The sequence below is a fragment of the Carcharodon carcharias genome, chromosome 25 (genome assembly GCF_017639515.1).
Source record: "Carcharodon carcharias isolate sCarCar2 chromosome 25, sCarCar2.pri, whole genome shotgun sequence".
NCBI classification, from domain to species: Eukaryota; Metazoa; Chordata; class Chondrichthyes; order Lamniformes; family Lamnidae; genus Carcharodon; species Carcharodon carcharias.
In genome coordinates this window covers 4,351,021-4,375,524 of record NC_054491.1, presented here as the reverse complement: position 1 = coordinate 4,375,524, position 24,504 = coordinate 4,351,021, and the positions used below count along the sequence as shown (strand labels likewise).

Sequence of the window (24,504 nt, the reverse complement as noted above, 5' to 3'; positions counted from 1 at the left end):
CGCAGCTTTAGTCGCAGGGAAACGTCCCCCCCCCCCCCCAAACACCTTATTTTTTAAAAATTTTGGCTGGTTCCGTGAATCGGATGAACTTTGCATGTTACTTCTGGCAAGGAAATGCCCTCCGAGGATTTAACGTGGGCGCTGTTCACCTTTAAGGTCTGAAAAGGCTGGAGCAGGAGCAAGGTGGTGGTGGCGGTGGGGGTGGGGGGGGTGGGGGGGGGGTGGGGGTGGTGGTGGGGGGGGGGGGGGGGGAGGTGGTGGTAGTGTTGCGGGGGGGGGGGGTGGTGGGGGGTGGGGGAGCTGAGCAGCAGCTGGAGATGCTGCTCCTGGCTCTCCAACTCCTTGCTATTGCGCATGATACTGCGGCGCTCCAGCCTCTCCACCTCAACCCACCTTGAAACAGGCAGCAACAGCTCCCCCGCCCCCACCTCCCCCGCCACTGTCGCCCGCTGATGGGCGGGCGCCGGCGGCCAATCGGCGCCGGGCGCCGGCGCGTCCCAGCCAATCGGCAGCAAGGAGGGGAAAGCGTGGGGGGGGGGGCGGGGCGCCGGGTCCCGGGCGAGCATCAAGTTAGGTTGGCCGGGCGCGCGCGCGCGCGCGAGCGAGCGCGCGCCCGGGGGAGGGAGTCGTGGGGGGGGGGGTGGTTGGGGGCGGGGAGGGGGAAATCCACTCTCCTCGGCCGCTGGGAAAGAGCAAAGGAGCTGAGAAAGCTGGGCAGAAGAGGGCGAAGCCGCCAGTTGCCAGTCGCCAGTGTCAGTGCCAGTGCCAGTGCCAGTGCCAGAGGGATGTAACCGGATGAGAGAGGGAGAGACAGGCAGAGAGAGGAGAGAGAGAGAGAGAGAGCAAGAGGCAGGGCAAGAGGAAGAGAAGGAGAAAGAAGAATGAGCAGCAGTGAGCAGGAGCTGAAGAGGACACCAGCGGAAGGATTGCATTCCCGGGGAACATCCAAAAGTGAAGAGCTCTAAGATATGATCCAGCCAGGTCTCACAGTGGGTTAATAGTACTATGATTTGGTATGTGGCCACTTTGCTAGCGGGTGTAATCAGCACTAGAGGATCGGCAGCTCAAGGTGAGTTGAAGTTCAACACCGTTCTGCCCAAGTTTTATTCACTGAGGGTGCGACTGTGCTGACAGCGGCGGGTTTAACCGATTCCTGGGGGGTGGGGGTGAGAGCCCCTTTTGGGTTTGTGTTTAAATATCTGAATGCCACATTATTCTCATGCATTGAACTGCCTAATAATCCCAACTGAAAGGGGCTCGGTGTAATATGCTGCCCCTCCTCTCTCTCTCTCTCTCTCTCTCACCCCCCCCCCCCCCCCCCCACCACCTCGCTATATTGTTTTATTTATTGCCAGGCACTCTGCAAAAGTTATGGGCTTTACCAAGGGCGAAAAGGAAACTTTTATCCGTTGTTCTGCGGGAGCTGTCTGGCTGGACGGTGCTGTTAAATTCCAATTTTCAACCCCCACCCCCACCTTCCTCCTGCACGGTGCGCGTTTTCGCGCTGATGCAGATGTTCAAACGCGGCCGCTGGCTGCAGCCCCTCGCACCCCACTTTTTTGTTTAAGGCAGGTGACAAGCCTGGGTTTCCTGCTCAAAATGTACCAGTTTCAGCAACTTTGCCCGCGCCACTAAGGGGTGTGTGGGGTGGGGGGGGGGGGGTAGTGCAGCTCATTCTTCCCGATGAACCGGTCGCAGCTGCAGATGTGGATATTGCTGCAATGTCCTCGGTTGAGGCGAGTGCTCGAATTGTGAATACTCGGTGCTGAGAGGGGGAGAGAGAGAGATCACTTGGAGGCTAGAAGCGAAAGTTTCTACGGGTTACAGTGAAATAGAGGTTCTGGGAGTTCACTCTCAGAAAAGACTGGACGCTATGAAACGGGTGAAGCCTGATTTATTTTAGATGAATGTTACTGAAGCCGATTTTTGAAGAATGAAATGCCACCAGTTAGCAGGCAGAGTCACTGAAACTATTGAAAATTAATGTTAACTAATGCCACTAATTTCTATTTTCTGAGCGTATTAGTTTCTAGACTATTCCTAGTGCGGGTACTCTCCTATACCCTATATGATATATATATATTTGTAGAATAAAATCCGTATTGGAGGAGTTTTAAGTAGCTATGACCTTTATGACAAATGACTGGCAGTCCTCCCTGAGTGAACATGACTAATCGCTTTACCTGAACCAGTGGCTTTGTCGCCTCTCCGAGCTGCCATTTAGATGTGATCTAACCTTTTGGCAGCCCCCAAATCCTGCATCTTCAGACGCGTCCCGTGACCGAGCGGGGGAGGCAGGTTCGCGGACTGCAACCGGCACTCTCCGAGGGGAAAAGGTCTGGAGGTTATTTCTGACTCCGTTGCAAGCTCGTATTATATTAACTAACGGCGCGATACCGCTGCGTGTTAGTCTACGCTTTACGTTGCACATCTGGAGCACCTCCCCAAAGTTCTCCCGAATGGAAACACTCGTTTATGCCAGTTTGTGTGTGTGTGTGTGTGTATGTGTTGGGGGTGCGGGAGGTTTGCAGACTGCTTATTACTATGATAGAACAAACGCAATATAACTCAGTTACACGGTAAATTCGCATTACACTGATCAGTAGAAGTAAAACAGATGTTCCATAGGTCGCAGAGATGTAAAGGTGAACAACGTGGTATCAAGGTGAGAGTCTCCGCAGTCCCCTTAAACCGATGTCACGTTTTGGAGTACAATCATGGATAAGCGTCCCCAATGTTATCGCAATTCGCAAGGTTGACCAACCAATGTTCCGTTTTGCATTCAATATTTAATTCAACTGTTTTCTCGCCACATTTAGGAGAGAATGTGCCACACATTCAGACTCCAAGCTAAATGGGGCAAAAGGCAGGTTAGTGATGTTTTGGCAGCCACTGAATGAGGAATGCTGCGGTCTGTTAAACAAGACATGCCATTGCCTATCACGCGGGAGATCTCCACGCTGCTATCAGCTGGAGTACACATTTTCCCCAGCTCCCGCCGACCTGTTAATTCTCTCCGACACCTTTCAAGATGCGTGCGGGTGGAGTGATGTCATCCTTGCTCACTCCAGTATGTCACAGCACCGTCATGTACTTGCAAGGGGTGGTGAGTAACTAGTGTGAATACCAAAGTACACAATGTCCCACTTATATGATGATTAATTGCACAATAAATGAGCATGCATTTAAATGCCTTCAATTATGACACCCCCCTCCCCGCCCCACTGTTTGAATCATTGTACTATTTGAATTGTGATTCTTCATAGAATGTAACAAATATATAAAATGGTAAAATGAAAAGTTTTACTGAATTGTTTTTTTTTGCAAACAATCCCTATTTCCCTCATTTCTTTACTGAGTGGCTTCTATACAGTATATAGAACAAAATACATTCTATCAGTGAAATTGGTTGGAATCAAGTCTTCAAATATGGCATCAACACATTCAATTAAATAACCCAAAATTAAGAGGGTAAGGAGTGAATTGCATACTAATAGTTCAACTGAATATTTAGTCAGCATTGGATTTATATAGGAAACTATGCTGTGTGGTTTGGGGGTGGGGGGTTGGTGGTGGGTGGGAGGAGAGAGTCTGGTGCTCAGCAATTTGGAGAACCACAGTGCCACAGAACAGATGTCTGCATTAATTTTGATTTCCAGCTCAGTTCACAACCTTGGCACTGGTGTAGAGGTGCCTCTGCAGACCCTCTTTGCTCTGTGCACTTGTTGCTCAGAATGCAGTTGGTCATATTTAACTGTATGCTCTCTCACTTGAGTGTTATATGCTGATATTTTTGAGGAAGATTAACAATCACATTTCTGTAGCATGCCAGGTAGCAACACATTTTGATTTCAACAACTGTTAGGGACATTAGGGAAATTCTTCCAGTGTTCCAGTGGTTTGTTATAACTGAACAGTTTCATCCGGGATGGCATTGAGATGCTGTAATATCATCCATGCTTTTGGGCAGGGGGTCAAAAAATGATTCAGGGTTCTTGATTTTTTGGCATCCCTATTAGATGAAGATTATATCTATGGAGTCAAAAAGCCTTTGATGTTCACTGCCCAGAATCATAGGATGGAATAATTAGCAATTGATGGAGGCACAGGGAGCTACTGTTGACTGAAACTGCACCCTAAGCCAGTGATCTTTGGAGATGAAGGAAGAAAAATTAGATGGGAGAGAAATGCAAAGACTCCTTTTGCATTGTTTCTTTTTAATCAGAGAGCTCAGCTCTTATTTGATTTAACTAATTCCAAATATAAAGACACTAGAACAACGTATTACCCAACACAATATTACTGGCTTGGTGTTGCTGGTAAACTTCTACTGATCTATCTTTATTTGTACAGGAAGACTTTATGTAGCTTCTCTAGCTAGTAATGTCTGTTGAAAATGTGCAAAGTTGACAAACGTGCAAAGTGGGTGGAAAGGTCAGGACAGCTCAATCCAGGGCATGTACTTCAACTGAGAGCTTTTTTTTTAAAGCTGCTGCTTGCACATTTATAAATTGGATCACTTCTGTAGTCCTGAACAGACATATATCATAACTTAGCTGCTGTTAACTGTACTGCATGTTGCTCACATATACACCTAAGATACCAGTTATACATAAATAAAGAGAGAAAAAATAATTTATATACTGTATTTCATGACCCCAGAACATTCCAAAGCATTTCACAACCAAAGAAGTACTGTTTTTGAATTGGGGTTACTGCTGTCATGTGGAGAAATGTGGCGGCCAATATGCACATGGCAAGTATCCCAAAAATCGCAATGAGATACAGTAACTGATGTGATGATAGAGCTTTGATGGTCTTGGTCGAGGGATAAATGTTACCCAGACTACAGGATGGACCTCCTTGTTTGTCTTCAAATAATGCCATAATTTAATATCTCATTTGAAATGCAGTACTGTTGCAGCCAGTATTTAAGTTGATGAACTCTATAGGGGTAGGAGAGGGGGAAATAACATTTTGTAAGAAAAAGAACATGTATTTATGTAGAACTTTGTCACACCCTCAGTGTGTTCCAAGGTACTTTACAATCATAGGATTCCTTCTGAAGTGCATTTCTTCCTTTTGGGGGCGTATGTAGCAACCAACATAGTGGGGTCCCACAGACAATTAAAGAACAAATAATCAAATACATATTTTTACAAACAAATAAAAACCTGTGTCAGGGAAAGACCAGCTGGTAATTGAGCATGTTTCATAAACCTTATGTATCACATCAAGTGACTCCCTACCCCTAGGTGTCCATATCTTGTCATTTATGGGCACTGAGTATTGGTATTCTAGCCCTGTCCAACAAACTGCTTGTTATGTCTCAGCATTGTGAGGTTGCCTATTAATAAATCACATTGAATGTAAAGTATTGTACAACATTTGCACATCATGGCTATCCTAGCATCTGCATATATTTAATTTCATATTGACAGTGATACAATAACTTTTGACTGGCTCATAGTTAGTAATTGCTATCTTAGTTATCTATTTAAAGGCGATAGTGCTGACACTCTGCAGTACTGATAACAAAAAGCACGTACGCCTGAAAGAAAACAAGTCCGTGAAACAATTTGTCATATTAATTAAAAAAGCACACATTTATTGCTCTGGTTGTCCAAAAAGCAGCCTTGAATGAATGACCATATCACATTGATTAGGGGAAACATGATGCAGCACAACAAGCAATATTTCATTGCTCCATAAAATAATTTATCGTGAAGTTGTGAAAGATTATAAATTATGTGGGACCTCAGAGACAGAAATATTTGTTGATAGATAAGTATTGTAACATTCTAATCAAAAGCTGTTAGGGGGTGGCCACACAGATGGAGCTCTTCCAAAAACTATGTAAACCTATTTTGTTTCAAAGTATCATTGTCTCAGTTACTCTTGTTCACTGAACAGTTAACATCTAAGCCATAGAAATGTCCAGAGGTTTCTCAGCTTAAGCACCTAAAGATATTGATTCATGAAGATGAAGGTCCATGAGGCAATCCCAGAGATGGTGAATGGTTTGAATAAATTGGTGAAATATTTAAGGTGACAAAGCAGTGATTCTGAAATGGCATTTGGTAACATGTTCTTGATATGAATGTCATCTCCTGGGATAGGTTAGCTGGCATGAAAAATGGTGATACGCTTCAGATGTCTGTGCTTAATAATGTGTTACAAAATTATTCCTAAAATTATTGCCAAAACAATGCAGTGCTCAGTGAGCCACTGGCAGATGCCACATGCAGAGAAGCCAATTAACCCTTTTAGAGATTGTTCTTTGCAGCTGTTAAGAAAGCTGTGCAATTTCTGTCATATAATAGCCACCAAAAACATTTATCCAGCTAATTGACCTGTTTACTCTTTTTTTTAAAATTACAAGCCAAAATTCTATAAATATTATAGTATGAGCTATGGCATATTTCTTATTCAAACCTCTTTTAGCTGTAGAATAATTAGTTCACAGTTCTGAAATAAAAAGCGCAAAAGTGTAAAGCCACATTATCCTGAATTTGTTACATAATTCATTTTTGTGATGATCTATATCTATCCATGTTGTCTGGGTTATTAGCCCAGTAACAAAACCATACACTACCATATTCCATCTGTGGTTCTGCATGTTGAATTTTGGAAGAGGAAGACAGCTTCAGATTTTAATTCTAGTTATTTCAAAGATGGAAATAAAGACATGAGTTTCCCTATTTGCCATTGGACAAAAAACTATTTTATCACATGGAGCAGGGGGCAGCCCAGCAAGTATCTTGGCTCTGTATCTTGCTTTGCAGTGTGAATACTTCATTAGCTTGATGATGATTAGCAGACATGCTTCATGCCTGAATATCTAGCGTGTCCCAAAAAATAATTGGCACATGGTGGGGCGGAGGAGGAGTTCGAAGGTTTGACCACTATTGAATGTAGATGCCACATAGAAAAGAAAGAAAAGTTTGTATTTATATAATGCTTTTCACAACCATTGGACATCTCACAGCACTTACCAGTCAATGAAGCACCTTTTGAAGAGTAGTCACTGTTGGAATGTAGGAAACAAGCAGTTAATTTGTGTCCAGCAAACTCCCACAAACAGCAATTTGATAATGGCCAGATAATCTGTTTTTATCATGCAGATTGGGGGATAAATATTGGCCAGGACACCATGGATAACTTACCTGCTTTCCTTTGGAATAGTGCCATGGGATCCTTTACATCCACCCAAGCAGGCAGATGGGGCCTCAGTTTAACATTTCTTCAAAAGGACAGCACCTGTGACAGTGCAGTGCACCCTCAGTGCTGTACTCTGTGTCAGCCTTAATTTTTACACTCAAGCTCAGGGGCAGGACTAACTCAGAACCTTATGATTTAGAGGTGAGTGCGCTACCAACTGAGCCACAGCTTATAATAGTAATGCTGCTGTCTTTTAGAGTGAATTTAGAATGAAATAAGTGGATTTTAGGTAAGATAATAATTGTCAGATTAGAACCCAGAGAGGATATCAATGTCAGTGTGTGTTTCACAAACTGAATGGAACTTTTCGATTTCTGCACTCTTCTTAAGTTTTACGAATATAAATCTGCCCAAATATGCTTTTACTGCATAAAAAAAACGTTTGAACTTGCTTTTCCATTGCCATTATTAAGCCTCTGAAATGGTCAGTTTGTCCAGTGTCCTTTTAAATGCTTCCATTGCCAGGAAAATTCCATCATTCACACGTTGCCAGTTTATTTTAAAGGAATGGAAGAAGAGTTTAAGAAAGTTCACTGTGTTTTTGATGGAGTGTGAAATGAAAATTCTAAAGTAGCTATCAATCTAGTCCACTATTGTATGCAGTGGTTAGTCAGGATATAAAACCTTTGGAATTTCTGAGTGGCTCAGCAAGAGCTTGGCTGAAATGTAGTAACATTTAATGGCGCCACTATGATTTTTGGCATTCAGGCATTTTAGCACAGGTGTGGTGCACAATAGATGGCTACAATTACTGGATACTCGGGATTTTTCCCGAGACATTGAAAAGCACGAGGCTAAAAGCTCTGAAGTGAACCCAATTTTTGATATGCGGATGTATTTAAATTACATTCCCAATGTCCAATGGTGGGAAACGTGGCCCGCCATCCCATCCCAGACCTTGTGCACACTTTTGTTGCTGGTGCCAAATAGCAGATGCTCCTGCTCTGGGTGGGGTGGTTTCCATTTCTTCATCATTAAAATGAGTGTTTCCTTGAGCAACTAAGACATGATCTTAAAGGTTTCATCTTTTTGATGAGCTATTTAATAGAGGCAACAGGCAGATGTTAAAAAAAAAGTTTTTAAAAATCCCATGCTTTATTTAAAGAAGAATCGTTCAGTTGATCTGGTCACTATCAATAGAAATATATTAACTGGTTATTTATCTCGTTTTGTTATTTGCTGCCCATAAATTGGCTCCATTGTGCTTCCCTACAAAATGTCAGTGATTACACTTCAGAAATAATTGATTGTGAAGTGCCATGTAGCTATTAATGTATGTAATATTATTGGAGAATATTTTTATTTTAAATAGAGGTTTAGTCTGTGGGTGTGTCTTAATTTGATTAAAGCCAACTGGTCTGGATGCTTTGATGTGTACTAGTTTTGAGATGTAAGAGAGGTAGAGTGCATTTGCATTTTTTTTTGAATAGAGCATTCAAGAAGGGGGTGAAATCTGACAGCTAACTAGCAGAGACCAAGCAATATGTTTATATTACTAACAAAGTTGGTACTATAAAAGGGGTTTTATTGTTAAAGAGGTGGAGTTCAAAGGGGCTAGTGATACAATGAGAATTTACTTTCAATGAGCTGTGTTGGGTAAAACAGATAGCAATTTTGTGTATGTGGGGCAGAGGCAATGTAAGATCAAAGCAGCTGTAATCCTACAACTGTCTCCACAGGAACCAAAGTGAAAGGAACTTCATTTTGAATTTGTAAGGTGAAAATGCTTAGCCTGGTGTCTGTTGAAAGTCAATGGGTTACTGTTGCTTTAATGGAGATTAGTTTGGGAATTTGTTAAAAGTTATGATGGTAGTAATTTGTAGCCATGTGTATATATTTAGCTTGTGTAAATTAATACATGTCTCATGTATTTTGATATAAAACCTCTTGAGAACTGGTGGTCTGATTCCTGAATTTAGAGCTGCAGCTCAAACATACAAAAATAAAAATATAGGTTATGACAGTTGTTTAAAGTTTCCCTGTGGGATTTTTAAATGACTCAGCTTTACCAACTGCTGGTTCAGAACAAAAACATTTCAGGATGGCCCAAGGCTGTTGCTCTTTAAATGCTGGTTCTTTTCCTTCCTTAGTTTCTTTCCCCTGTTGCTAAGATATCTCTTGATGGCAGAATGGCTGCTGTTAATTTTATTTGCTGGTGTGACATCAGTAATCCAGCAACTGAATTATGGATTTTTATTTTAAATTGATAAAATTTGTCCAGTTTTGGATGCATATTTGAAGGCTCCTCCAATGGTGCTTAATTAGAAGGTTGACTCACCTTTGGAAAATTAAGCATATGGCTCAATCTTGCATTGCAACCTAGAAACTTCTTATTAGTTTGTATTGCCCAGTTTATGTACTTGTGAATAATGACTGTAATGTTGTGAATCTGTTTTGAATTAATTGTATTTGCAAAATCTCAGTCTAACAGCACTCCCAGTTAATTATTTTTCCTGAGAACATTTGGTTCCTAAAATAAGTTTTTTTTAAAAAAAAACTCTAATAAAGCTGGAGGCAAACCATATGGAACATCACAGGTCACTGTGACTCAGCAAACTGATGATGAATAAATTAGCATGTTCAAATGACAACACAAAGTTAGACAAGTTGATGACTCAAATTTAGCCTTCACAACAATCTAGTATCAAGTTGATGGTCTACCATTAGGATGGCGGGATATGAAGAGCTCCATGGTATCTAAGTTGATTTATTGGTCCATAGAAGGCTTGGATGAAGAAAGTTTTCCTAGCTCAATGATCTTACAGCTCCAGCATACTAATTCTACTGTTCCAAGTGTACCATCTGATTCAAAATAAGTTAAATGTCCTCAACCAATCTTCCTGGAACTATTTTCAGCTTCTAACTGTGTCAATAAATATTTCCTGACCATAATAGCACAATGCTGCAACCCATAAAATCACAGTATCATATAATTTTTGGATGGAACTTGAGATTGAATTGGAACTATATTTGGTGTAATCTGAAAATCACCCTTGTCTTTATCTCGGTGTCTTTATATAGGTAGACAAAACCCAAATCTGTTGAGAGTTGGCTTTTGATTTGAGGGGAAGAGAGCCGAGTTCTTCAAAATGCTCCCAATTGCCCATAAATATAGGCTAATAGTATTAAAAATATTCTAAATATTAAAAATATTATAAATATAGGCTAATGGTATTAGCAATTCTCTTATTCTTTTGAGATCATACATGTGAGCTTAATGCCAAACTATACAGTAGGGATCAGGCAACACATGTGGATCAAATGTCAAAGATAGTCAATACCCATTAAATAGAGGAAACGTTGAGTTACCTTCTACCTGTTGGGAGGGTAAAGTTGTCTAGTTTGGGAAAACTGCTTTGATTGAGATATCATAAGCCTGTTTAGAATAATTAAAGTGTTGCTAAAATCCCTTAGTCTGCTGTTCACTTGCTTCAGTACAGTGATGAGACAGACTGGAAGAAATGAAGCATCTACACTAGATTCATCAAATATTACAAGTTCCAAATATCACACATTCATTATTTTTTGAGAGTATTGTCAAACATTGTACTGCCAAATATTTGCAAGGCTCACTTTTGCTGTTGTACAAAGTTTTGACTATTGATTTTTGCGTAAATGAATTTTCAGCCTTTTGTCATGGCCAGGAGTGCATAGTGGGTAATTGAGGCAATCACTGGTGCGAAATATTGTGATAAAATGGTAACTATTAATTCTATAGAATGCCACTCCATTCTCCACTGTGCATAACATTGTAATTTTCAAATCAAAGGAGTGTTGGGATTGCCTGTGAAAACTCTAACCACAAAAAAGAAAGTTGAGAAAGATCCTGAATGGCAACACTGAGGTCTGCCCCAAATTTTCCCTTCATAACCCTGAACATTGGCTCCCCTTGTCCTGCTCACCTGGGGTCTGAAATCATTTGGTTCACTTTCTCTGAACCATCACGTCTGAGATGCTCCTTCTTAAAGCTAGGGAACTGATCATGTCAAGTTGTTTCGAACGGCGGGGTAGGTTTTGACCTAACCTGCTGGGTGAGAAACTCATGGGATTGAGCGGAATACCAATTATATCTGGCCTGATATTGCTCCTTGAAAGTCAACAGAGAGAGTAAATTGACGAGGGGTGTAAAAACAGTGTTACAATGATCTTGTCAGTTTTCTGATGGGTGGTTATATTAAAACCTAGGATTTGGCCTCTGTGATTTCTATGTAAATTCATGGGCTTGGATTCTGTCGGGTTGACAGGGTCTCGCCCACCGATCAGAGAACCGGTGAGGAGCCCCCATCAGCTCCTTGGGGGAGTCCCGACAGAATCAAATGACCTTTATGTACCTTAGTACCCTCCATCGTGCCTCCCCCATGATTGAGGTCCCCAGTGGCAGGAGTTCTGCCTGGCAATCAGAGTTCAGAGCTCCTCGTTGCCACCTATGCCAGCATGAGTGGTGGCAGCTGGCGGTAATGCACCCACCAGAGGCCAAGGGTGATCAGAGGACCCCAGACCAAAGGTGAGTGAAGGCAGAATGGGGTTCATGGGATAGGAGTCACAGGAGAGGGGAAGCAGAGGGGGCTGGAAGCAAGGGGAGCAGTTTCAGCAGTCGCCCCCCCCCCCCCCCCACCACCCCCAACTCCATTCCCCCCCAACCCCCCCCCACCCGCCCTAGCTCCCGCCATATAGGGTTTGCTAGGCAGCTATGCAAGGCTGCAAGAAAGCTGTGCAGCCCAATTTAATCCCTGAGCCCGTAGGAATTGCACTGGGCTCAAGGATAATAAGTGTTAATTGGCTGGGAATCCTGCTTCAGCCTCTTCTGTCCTCCCACTTAATTGGGGGTGATTTTGCTGCTGCCTTTCCCACAATTAAGTGGGCCTGGCCACCTAACATTCTTTTTGCAAAGGCGCTGCATTAAACCCAGCCCGTGGTTTCAGTAGTTACTCGTAAAGTTCTTGTTTTCCTTGGTGATAATAAGCCTCCTGCGCAGCTGACTTAGTTTGAGCATTCAGCAGATGGCACAAGGCTCTAAATGTGCCTTTGTCCAAACTTTGCAAAAAATTACTCCATCTTTCATTTTCATTGTTTAACTATTGTAAAATTTCTGCTTAAAAGCAAGGTGTGGGCTGGTGGTTGTGGGTGATGTAGCTTTTCTATCTCAGCCTGGTAGCAGAGCAGTTAAGTAGGGAATATGTAGTTTAATTAAAAGAAGCCCAGAGGTGCTTGACAATCTCCATTCATCCACCATGTTTGGCGGAACAGTGCATATTTCATAGTTCACAGGTAACAAAGAACTGCATTGTCAATAACTCAGTCATTTAATTGGTTTTCTGTAAAATACGTACAGATACAATTAAGTTCCAGTAAATGCATAACTGCTAATGCTTTTAATGTTGGATCAGGATTTCTATAACATACAAATTAAAATAGCAAACTTGCAAATTTCTACACCTCAGCCCATTTAATCATTGATTTGCTCAACAATTCAATGCAAACAATAAACAAGAGGAATAATAAACAACAACATTATATACACAAAAATGCTTAGATAAATGTGTTGCTGTCTGTATGGGGAAAGTCAGCAGGCTGTATACAGATTCAATGTAATGGGCATTAAATACATATCTTTGAAAATATGTTTTTTGATGGAATTGTGTGCGTAATGTTTCTATTGCCTTCCAATTGCAGAGTGTATGGAATGGGGTATACATAAACATTGGTTTGGTGCAGTGGAACTCTAAAACTGAATGGGAAATAGCTCAATGCGCCTGATATCTGGGAGTAAATGGTAAGGGTTTATTGTTGCTGATTTCTGTGTAATGAGAAAAATGGAAACCATTTTGCTGGACTGAAACCAGGGGAGATTTTATGCTTTAATAGTTTCACACAAGTAGAGGTGCGTATTGGGAATTGTGCACTCTGGGACCTGTGACTTGCCCTCCATTTTTAAAATGAAGGTACCAGGAGTGCTGAAGTTGAACATCTCTCCTCTTGTTCTTCGAATTCTGGTTTTGTCAGATCTGTATTTATCTGGGGTGAACTGGATTGAAGTTATGATCCTTCGGAAAAGGGTATGCAATGTTAGTGGATTGCAGCGTGTAACTTGCAAAGTACAATTGGCTACTGTTCCTTGGAAGTTGGGTTGTTAATGAAGACTAATCAGTGATGTGACTTGATGGTGCTTGATTATACAGAGGACATTACTCTTTGAACCAAGAAGCCATCTTTAAGTATAAACGAAGGAAAGTGGTGATGTTTCCAACAAGACACTGGTCATCAGTCCTCATTTGTTAAAACTGGCATATTGCGTTCAACACCTTGGATTCTGTTTATTGAAGTGAAGTGGTAATTTGTCTGAAATCAATTGCTATTATATTTCCATCAATGAGATATCAGGAACAAGGCTAGGTTTTTAAAACTGAGATTGCCCTTTGGCAGCAAGCAACCTATTGCAAATGATCTTTTTATTGGGATAAAATTCTGTGTGGTTTTATATAAAATTATCTTTCATGTGGGAAAATATTACCACTTTTTCAATAAATTATTTTTTAGTAGGACATCCTTTCCCTTCATTGGTTGGTTGGAACTGCTTATTACAATCTGGGAAAGCTGATGAAGCTCTCTCTCATGAAGTTAAGGATTTTCATCTGGCGTTTAGCCCAGGTTCATTTTGGCATGCATTATTTATCAATAACTTTACACTTCCCTTTTCTCTGGCCTAACTCTTGTAGCTTTTTCACACTTTGCAAATATATTACACCACTTAGTGTGTGCCAAGGAACTCACTGTTAATGTAGAAACATGTTCAAGTAAATAAAGATTGTGCTCAGAACAGAAACTTTATACAATAGGAGAGAATGGGAATAGCGATTGGAATTCTGTGATGGGATGAGAATCATACTTTGACAAGATATGAGATTCCTTGGCCTATGCTGTAAAAAGTACATTAGAAAGAGATAACACAGGATACATACTTGGAAGAACAGGACCTGATCAGTAGAGATGGTTGTATGGAACATTTCTTTCCTACTGTAGAGGAATCGGTATATGTTATGCTCATGCATCTTCTCCATTGTGGAGTACTATACATGTCTACAGGAATTCTAAAAGAACAAGGTGTTGTAATTTGCCTTAAAGTGATGACATACTGCTACAGGAGGATTACTTTTGCGATCTAAGTATTCCTGTTATCTGTGACTGAAACTTTTCAGTGACTGAAACTTTTTGTGGCGATTTTTATGTTCAAATTGAGCTATTGCTAAGGGTTTGAAAAAGGCACATTAACAATTTTCAATGGGCAGGGCCCATTGGGGAAGTGGCACTTGTATCAGTGAGCTGCACCTGTCTTCCCAGATAAATCAATTTGTTCCGACACTTGAATTGTTTTACTAGCTTATGAAATTGAACAAGAAAATCATCAATGAAATGGAGAAAAAGTTCGATCATGATTCAGAAATAGACTACAGCAAACTCATGCCTGTACAGATTCAAACCAGAAATACATGTCAATACCAATCATCTACAATTGTTAAAAACTTGAGGATTAACCAGGCAGTGGTGGCATTAGCCACGGCTCTTTGTCTTATGCCGAGAAACCACCTCGTCCATTGGATCTGCTGGAGCTGCTAATCTTCTTTCATCAATATTGCTTTACCAAGACCAGGAACAGAGTTGCATCCAGCATGGATCAAAGAAAGTAGTTCAGCACCTATTCCAGTTATCAAACCAGTGGTCTCTTTGAGCAAAGCTCAAAGTGGAGTGGGTGGAATGGGTGAATTTACTCTCTAGCCTTAGCTTCTGGCCTTTGATTGAAAATAGATAAGCAGCTCCAGCAACTTGGAGATCCAATGAACTAAGTGCTTTCTTGGCATAAGACAAAGAACCATGGCTAATGCCACCACGTGCCACTTTTCTGTCTGTTTTCCGGTTAATCCTCAAGTTTTTAACAATTGTAGATGATTGGTATTGACAATCACATTGATTTTCCTGTGGTTTTGAGGAATTTATTGGGGCCAATAGATTTCAATGGCTCCAGAAATGCATGGCCCACCCATCAAAATGGCGGCTGCATTCAAACAAGCAGCCGTGGGTGATTCATTGCGACTAGCAATACATTAATTGCACTCCATTCAAACAGAAAATCAGGAAATAGATATATGGTTACAATCACTTTTCCCTGGGAGTTTTGTTTGACTTACAGGCCTATGGCTCCAAAAAGCTCTAAAAATACATTGTCACCCGTATTTAACATTAGACATTTTTCGCTGAAGTTTTGCCTGGATTTTAACTTTGCACAGTTAAAGAAGACACATTTTAACCAGTTATATGGAGGTTTATTAATAAAAACAAATAAATCAAAGATAGATAAATAATATATTTTTGTTTGAACTGCACATTACCGTGTTCAAATTGGATGATATTAAGTGATGATGGGGTAATAGTTTCAAAAAGCAGTTTTCTGAAACCTGATGGGCCCATTTGGAAAGTAAGTTTTCTGCACCCACAGAGTGCGTGCAAATTATGAATATAAAGTAGCATTTAACTGCTGTTAACGGCACGATCAACATGCGGTACTTGAGAATTCATTTAAAGATGTATTGGCTGACTAATACTAAATACTGACAACTTCAATTTAACTGCCTAATTCTCAGAAGGGAAAGCAGAACGGTGCTCTGTACACATGTAAGCATGTATATGTTATGTATTTCTGACTGATTCTGTGTGCACATTGCCACTGTGGGCTCTTGGACACATTGCCAATGATATTCGCAATGAGTCAGCAACTGCGTTTCCATGACTTTTGCAGTTCTTTGAAAAAGACTTTGTGCAATGTTTTCAGTTTCAAAGGAGCTTGCAACCTGCACAGGCTGTGAAAGATGTGCCATAATATTCAAATTTAATGATGCTTGATAATGAATCTTCTTCAAAATAAGTGGAATAAACCTTTCCTATGTGCTAATGATTGAACGATTCTCTGTTGGCTGGTAAGCCTTTTTTCAGTATGTTGAGGGAGACCAATTTGATACTGGTTTTATTACCCCTGTCAGAGAGAGTGATTATTCATATTGTGGAACTGTTTGCTCTTGGCACTGTGGAAACTAAAAGTTTTTGACTGAGGAATCCAAACTGGCAGCCAGCAGTCGAAGATTTCTCTTTCTTACAGGTATGTGTGATGTTGTAATGCGCACTTAACTTGACCCATCATGCCTGCATCTATACATTTTTCAATGACAATAGAAGACCTGTATATTGGCTTCTGTGGTCTAACTGGCTGTAAACACATTCTCCAAGGTTTTACATGATTACCTGGCAACACCGCATTTTGAAAAAAAGAACTCCAACATTCATTGTAATGAGGAACACAATGCAACCATTGCTTTCACAAAACAAAACAAGTGGAAGCCATTTCACTAATATTGAAAAGGAAAATGCTGGAAATATTCAGCAGGTCAGACAGCATCTGTGGAGAGAGAGTTAATGTTTCAAGTCAATGGCCGTTCATCAGAACAGCTATTTCACTGTTTTGTTCTGAATCCTGTTCTACTTTGTTTTCATACACTCTCCATGACTGGAGCTGCTGGGCTGCTGCATTTTCCTTGACCACAGTTTCATGCACGGCAGTCCAGGAAATCAATTGCTTACACAGAGGCAAGCGTTTTCCTGTGGACTGCATGTTATCAGAGCTGATTAAATGCAGGATAAGGCAGTTGTGTAATCAAGTCTTCAGCCACTGTGGGATTTGAGCCACTATGGTGAATGGGTGAATCAGTTCTGTGAGTTTTAGGTTTTACATTGTCTCTTCGGCTTATGTACTGTTCATCCTAGTGCATTGCCTCTGGTCACTTTCATTGATGGTGCCATTGCAACCAGGAGGTAGCTGGATAATGACATTGGTACCACAGAACTGCTTCAGTCATCAATGCTGTTGAAGTGCCAATAACCTGCTCACTGATGCCCAGTTTGGGTTCCGCCAAGACCACTCAGCCCCTGACCACATTACAGCCTTGGTCCAAACATGGACAAAAGATCTGAACTCAAGAGAGTGAGAGCACCTGACCTTGAAATCAAGGCAGCATTTGCCCAGGTATGGCATCAAGGAGCCCTAGCAAAACTGAAGTCAATGGGAATGAGAGGGAAAGCTCTCCACTGGCTGGAGTCATACCCAGCACAAAAGAAGATGGTTGTGGTTGTTGGAGGTCAATCATCTCAGTCCCAGGACATTTCTACAGGAATTCCTCAGGGTAGTGTCCTAGGCAACACCGTCTTCAGCTGCTTCAGTCACCTTCCCTCCATTGTAAGATCAGAAGTGGGGATATACACAGATGATTGCACAATGTTCAGTACTATTCGCAACTCCTCAGATACTGAAGCAGTCCATGTCCATATGCAGCAAGACCTGGACAACACTTGGGGCTTGGGCTGATAAGTGGCAAGTAACATTCACGCCACGCAAGTGCTAGGCAATGATCATCTCCAACAAGAAAGAATCTAACCATCGCCCCATGACATTCAATGGCATTACCATTGTGGAATACCCCACTATCAACAAGGGTGTTACCATTGACCAGAAACTGAGCTGGACCAGCTGCATAAATACTGTAGCTACCAAGAGCAGGTCAGAGGCTGGTAATTCTCTGGTGACTAGCTCACCTCCTGACTCCAAAGCCAGTCCACCTTTTACAAGTCAGAAGTCAGGAGTGTGGTTGAATACTCTCCAGTTGCCCAGATGAGTGCAGCTTCAACAATAGTCAAGAAACTTGACATCATCCAGGACAAAGCAGCCCGCTTGACTGGCACCCCATACACCTGCTTAAAGATTCACTTCCTTCACCACCGACAGAAAATGGCAGCAGTATTTATTATAAACAAAGTGCACTGCAGGAACTTGCCAAGGCTGCTTCGACAACACTTTATAAACCCACAACCTCTACAACGTAGAAGGACAAGGCAGCAGATACATGGAAACACCACCTCCTGCAGGGTGGTGGGGTGGAGAGAGGAATGGCCATTCCTTCACTGTCGCTGGGTCAAAATCCTGAAACTCCTTTCCCAACAGCACTGTGGGTGTACCTGCACCAAATAGACTGCAGCGAATCAAGAAGGTGGCTCACCATCATCTTCTCAGGGGCATTTAGAGATGCGGGAAGAATGGTGGCCTAGCCAGAGATGCCCACATCCTGCAAAAGAATAAGAAAAAAACCGCATTGTTTATACAGGAATGTTCTCTATTCTCTAAACAACTATACATATTCAGTAATGGATATGGATCTGTGGCTATCGCAAGGGGTATTGCTGTTGGAGGCATGGACCAATACTACATCTTGGTGACACTCACTGCCTTGTTCACTTTGGTACCAACTGCGGAATTCCCATTGGTAGCAAAAGACCAGAAGAAGCAAGCATTCGTGACACTGATTTCACCAGATCCTCTAGCAGTGACACTGTGCATCAGACCAGCGCACAATCTATTTTAGTCCTATGAGCACAGCAGCAATATTTCTGCACAAAATCCTGTAATTTAACAAGTTAGATTTTTTAAATTTTATTCCAAGAGTTAATTAAATTAAGCATTTATGGGTTCTGCACATTGCTCTAATTCAATTTGATGACACTCATTTGGAAACTTGCAAGATGTTTTATTTTAATTTAGATGGTAAACAAGAACTTTATTTTAGAAAGCAGTTTAAAAAAAACTCCCAGCATTTTCAAGGGTTCCATTTACACAAATGTGTCAGTGTTATCTAATTAGTAATTTTGATTCTCTTCAATTGGCAAACGGTATTTGTGAATTTAACCTGTTTTACATGTCACTTTATTTGCCATTTAGGTTGTAATTTGCATAGTTTTGTTTTTACTTGCAAAAGCTTGACTAATCTGACTTAATTTGGTATTCTCATCAGTGGCGAGTGCAGCATGCAGCCTTATTTCATAAGAAATTATAACCTTGAACAAATGGGCTCTGAGCCATTCTTCTCTCCACCCCACCACTCTGCAGTGCGTTTTACATTTGTACCTCTGGGGCATCTGCCTCCTGCAGGTGAGAGTGTGGGTTATCACACGCAGCAGATGAGAGTATAGTTGATCGCACTCGGTCTGTGTGAGGATACTCAAGGACCATTCCTTCCTCACAGCGATGCCATACCATAATGGTCTACTTTACTTGTGCTAAGCCGCTATGAAATCATGGCATGGGGAAAAATCAAGGGAGACAAAAAATGCAATTTATCATCATTTGCAAGTACAAGTGAATTGAAGGAATAATGTTGGTGCAGGATTGATTTACACCGTTGCATTTCCCAGTAAATAATCCTAGTTCATACATATTCACAAATTGAGCATTGAAACAAAATTACATTCTAACTGTATGATTTGATTTCCACTGATTTTACACTCTCAACATAGCCACATCCTATTTGGCTTTTGAACTTGGCTTTTCATCCTCCCCTATGAAAGTGTGACCCCACCCCTCCCCGATTCAGCAACCGGAAGAAGAATGGATGAAATTTGCCCAACTGATAGCTGGTTGTTGATTTGATAGACTGACATATCAGTGAATATATATTGGAAATATTCCTGCAATATAAATGGAAATATTGCCTTTCTTGCACCAATTAGTGCCATGACACTGAAGAAATCTGAGTTGATAGGCTTGATATTCTTGCAGACCGAGTAGCAACGATGCTCTTATCCACCACATAAGCTTTTCTCATTGCTCAGAAACTGAACCTAAGCAGAGCAATCATTTCAAGAGAGGATACAAACCCAGTCTATTTATTAATCAGTAGTCAGCACTATTTGAGCAACCACTATGGCAGATGGTCATTGGTTGCTAGGCACTCAGATCTCGGGAATCAATACATTCACAAAATACTACTTCTTCCCCCTTGGCGAGGGAGTTGCAGGATTGTGTAGCATAAATACAGAATAAAAATCCAGGGCAGAATTTTAGGGAACAAACAGCACAACAAACCACAACATTACTACTGCCCATCTCCAAGATAATGAATGCACAATTTACTTTGCCATAATGGATAATATGCTCTACTAACATCGTTGTGTTTTAAGGCTTAGTGAAATTACAAAACATTAAAAATGGCAAAAGTAAATAAGATAAGCACAAGGTTAACACCTGACTAAAATGGATTGCTCAGCACCTACATTTAGCACCTGTGTGAGGTGCTTCAAAATTTTAAGAGAAAGTACTCTAAGGTTAGCCTCAGAATGTCATGCTAGTACAGCAGCGGTGAAGCTGCACCTTTATCTTGTCAAAAGAAATTCTATTTATATTTGATGTGTCACACCTGTGCTTTGGGAATTGATACTGTTACTGGATAGCACAAGAGAAAATGCTCCAATATCTTCTTATGTAGATAATTTGCTAAGTGGAGGTGATAACTCATGAGTGTTAAAATTGTAAATAAAGTGCCATACATGATGTAAATCACAGTATGTTGCTCTTAATAATATATACTATATTGTAATATATATTATATCTTAAATAAATTGGACCAAAATAATTAGGAAGGAAAGGTGAATGGGCTGACTCCAGTGAGTGACAGTATTCAAACTTTGAAAATGAAATGGTGGTGGAAGTAGATTCAATAGTAACTTTAAAAGGAAATTGAAGAAGAAACACTCTCAAGGCTATGGGAAAAGAGCAGCGGACTGAAAATAATTGGACAGTTCTTTTAAAAAGTCAACACATGCACATTGGGCTGAATGGCCTCCTACTGTTCTGTGATTCTGTGACTCGTTGGTATCTTTCTTGCATAAGATATGGAAGTTGGAAGTGTTGTTGCTGTATTTTTTGGTTTGTTTAATCAGAATGAATGGAGGAACAGTCTACTTGTGGCCAGTTATTCTGTGTTTGATTATGTGAGTCTGTTTGCAATTGATGCTCACTGTGCTTGATTAGTTAAGCCTGGGTGTGGTCTCAGAGAAAAATAGACAACTGGAATAAGAACTGGAAACCAGAGCAAAGGCATGGAGAAGACATTTTAAAAGCAGTGAATAAAGCCTGTCACACATATAGACCCTATGTCATCTCTGAATAGTTTTGAGATATAAAATACATAACATTACTGTCATGGTGTTTAAGGGAATTAAAAAGGGCCAACCCTATTAACGCTCCTTAAGCTGTAATATAAATGGCTGTGATGTTGGTGCCTGCTGGTAGTGTTTTACTGCAAATAATGTGCCCAGCAGTGATGATCACAATATAATTTTATTTCTGCGGTGCTAGTTCCCATCCTTGTGCCAATCAGCACGTGATTGTTGCATGTCTTAAAATAAAATGGTTCCGATAATTAGAACATGATATTTGATTTGTGCCAAGTATTTTAAATATGGTGTTGGCAAAAACGAGCAGTTTCTCAGACCTGAGGCACTGCTTGGATAGCAAGTGGAAAATTGGTACAGTGGGATGGAAGTGGAATTGAAGGCACTGTGTTTGCTATAACTGAACTAGGAGCGCTAGAGAGTGAAATTGGATTCCCAAGAGAGGGAAATGGACAAATTCCAGCACTTATCTGCCTCACTTTTAAGGATCTATAAAAAGAGTGGACAAAAACTAGGTTGTTGTCTTCTTTGGCCTGAATCCAATCGCCTTTAAATACATTGTAGTCTAAGAACCAGGAGAAACTGCACACATCATCACACTGAGTCAATCAAACAGTGCAGCAGGCTTTGTGAAGCTACAAAAAAAAGCATATTTTGTTGCCCAAAAATAATTACTATAATTTCATTAAATCTTGCATGTGGCAAACTTTGTGACCGAGATACTATAAATGCCTAGTACCAGGGTCTTTGTGAGCTGCTTCTCCACCTAGGATCCTTCCAGATGATTCCAGTTGAAATTGGAAATGCATTGCATGGGCAACATTCAATTCAAACAGATTAGTCATTTGGTAATACAGAACTTGAATATTGCTAAAAAAAGAGACATGCCAAAGCTTTTTGTCTTGCACTCATCAGGACACTTTGCAAGAATACCAATATAGGGGGGAAGACAACAATTTATACTGTATGTATGAGGTGGTGATGGCATTGTAGTATTGTTGCTGGACTAGTAATCCAGAGACCCAGGGTAATGCTCTTGTGACCTGGGTTCAAATCTGCCACGGCAGATAAAAATCTGGAATAAAAACCCATCTGGCTCACTAATGCCCGTTAGGGCAGGAAGTCTGCCGTCCTTACCTGGTCTGGCCTACATGTGACTTCAGATCCACAGCAATGTGGTTGGCTCTTACACATTCTTTCTACAGACATATTGCATCTATTTCAGCTAAACAAAATAAGTGACAACCATTTGTTGGCTCATTCTTCAGGGCAATGCCTTGACCAATCAGGAGCAATCTGTCTGTTTTAAATTTCATACAATGCTTGCCAGTTAATTGTCACTCACCATCACTGGTGCATTCTCCACGGCAATGCCTCTACCAATAAGGGACCACTTGCCAACCAATCAACACTCTCTTCACATACAGTGTAAATTGTTGTCTTCTCTGCACCCCCCTTCCGCCCCCCATATTGGTATTTTGAAGAGTGCAAGACAAAAAACTTTGACATGTTTCTTCTTTCAGCAATACGTAAACCAGAATCCCACCTCTCTAGGGCCGAGCAAGCTGCTGCAGCTCCAAGCTGTTTAAGAAACTTGCACTCAGTAGCAAAATAAACCCTGTGTGATCTCTATTGAGACTAAAACTGGAAGCTGTAATCTATGTACCTGACAAAACAGAAATATTATATTTAGTCATATAGCAGTTTAAAATTGACTTACTGGTTTCTTGTTTCAAGCAAACAGGCTGTCCTTTTCTGCTGTACATGTATTACTGTTAATTTGTGTTGTACCATAGCTACTGGCATTCAGTTTTTCACTGCCGAGGACAAGGTTTTGCACATCATTGTGTGTAATGTAGATGATGCCTGATTGCTTCAGTGGATGAAATGATTTCCAGACATCTCCATTTCTTGCTGTAGTCGGTCTTCATGTGTTAGACATGACTTTCTTGTAAATAGGTCAGGCTGCTCGAGGAGTATGTGATTTGCATCTATTTCATAAAAAAATGGTTGAGGGAAAAGGCAGGATGTTTTAAAAGATTAAGTTTTATACCTAAAAGCGCTTATTTGATTATTGTTATGTGTCTTGTGGATAGATCATTTTTAGTTTAGAAGCTACTATTAGAAAGAAGTTATAGGTTTTGAGGCAATTTACTTACCAAGGTACCGGTCTAGGTAGGTAGAAGTTTCACTGTTTTTGGAATGGTTGTAAGGGCTTGCTGAATTGAAAAGAACAGGCTCCTGAGCATGTATGTATAAATTCTATGTTCATCTGTTATCTATCATAGGCAAACAGGGAGCAGTTCTGAGTAGCAGGGGCAATAGAAAGGATGTCAACATCTTGGAGAGAGTGCAGCAGAGATTTCCTAGAATTGGACCCATGGATAAAGGACTTCAGTTCAGTGGCAAGAAGCTGGAATTTTTCTCCTTTGAGCAGAGAAAGTTAAGGGGAGAATTAACAGAAGTGCTCAAAATCAAGAGCTCCGATAGAGTAAATAAGGAGAAACTCTTTCCAACAGCTGGAGGATTGGTAATTGGTGGACACAGATGTAAGGTAAATGCACCAGAGGGGAAAAATAAATATTTTAATGCATCAAGTAGCTATAATCTGGAAAGAGCTGCATGGAAAGCTGACGGAAGCGGATTCAATTGTAACTTTTGAAAGGGAATTGGATAAATACTTGAAGGGCAAAAATTTGCAGGGCTGTGGGCAAAGAGCAGGAGGGTAGGACCTTTTGGATAGCTCTTTCAAAGGGCCAACATAGGCATGATGGGATGAATGGCCTCCTTCCATGCTATGTGATTTATTGGTTTCTTTCTTGCAAAAGATGTGGAAATCTGAAGTATTGTTACTCTGAGTTTTTGTATATTTAATCAGGATACATGGAGCAGCAATCTCACGTCATGGTGTGTAAGGGAATAAAAGGTATCAAATGGATTTCTTTATGCTGTAATATGAATGGCTGTTGTATGTGCCGGCTGTTAGTGCTTTTACAGCAAAGATTGTAAGCAGCAGTGATGATTACAATAATTTCCACAATACTGGTTCTCTTCAGTACAAGATATAAAGAGAATTGAGACTTTAGACTAACCTGGTAAGAAATGATTACATATACAAGAGACCCACCATTACACTTTTCGAAGTCATTATTGAGGCTCATTAATGGACTGATTTATCATGCCAGTTTTTTTTTTGTTCATGGTTTACAGGCATCACTGGCTAGGCCAGCATTTATTGCA

The 24,504-nt window shown here is 40.9% G+C and overlaps 1 protein-coding gene across 1 annotated transcript in view; it reads left to right on the top strand.

Annotated features, from left to right (window-relative positions):
• Nucleotides 1–766: 766 nt before the first annotated feature.
• Nucleotides 767–24,504, top strand: part of igsf9bb (immunoglobulin superfamily, member 9Bb) — a 707,799-nt gene continuing 684,061 nt past the window's right edge. Inside the window, exon 1 of the mRNA XM_041174093.1 lies at nucleotides 767–1,069. Within this exon, the coding sequence (XP_041030027.1) occupies nucleotides 1,006–1,069 (64 nt within the window). The 5' untranslated portion in view covers nucleotides 767–1,005. The remainder of the gene's footprint in view (nucleotides 1,070–24,504) is intronic.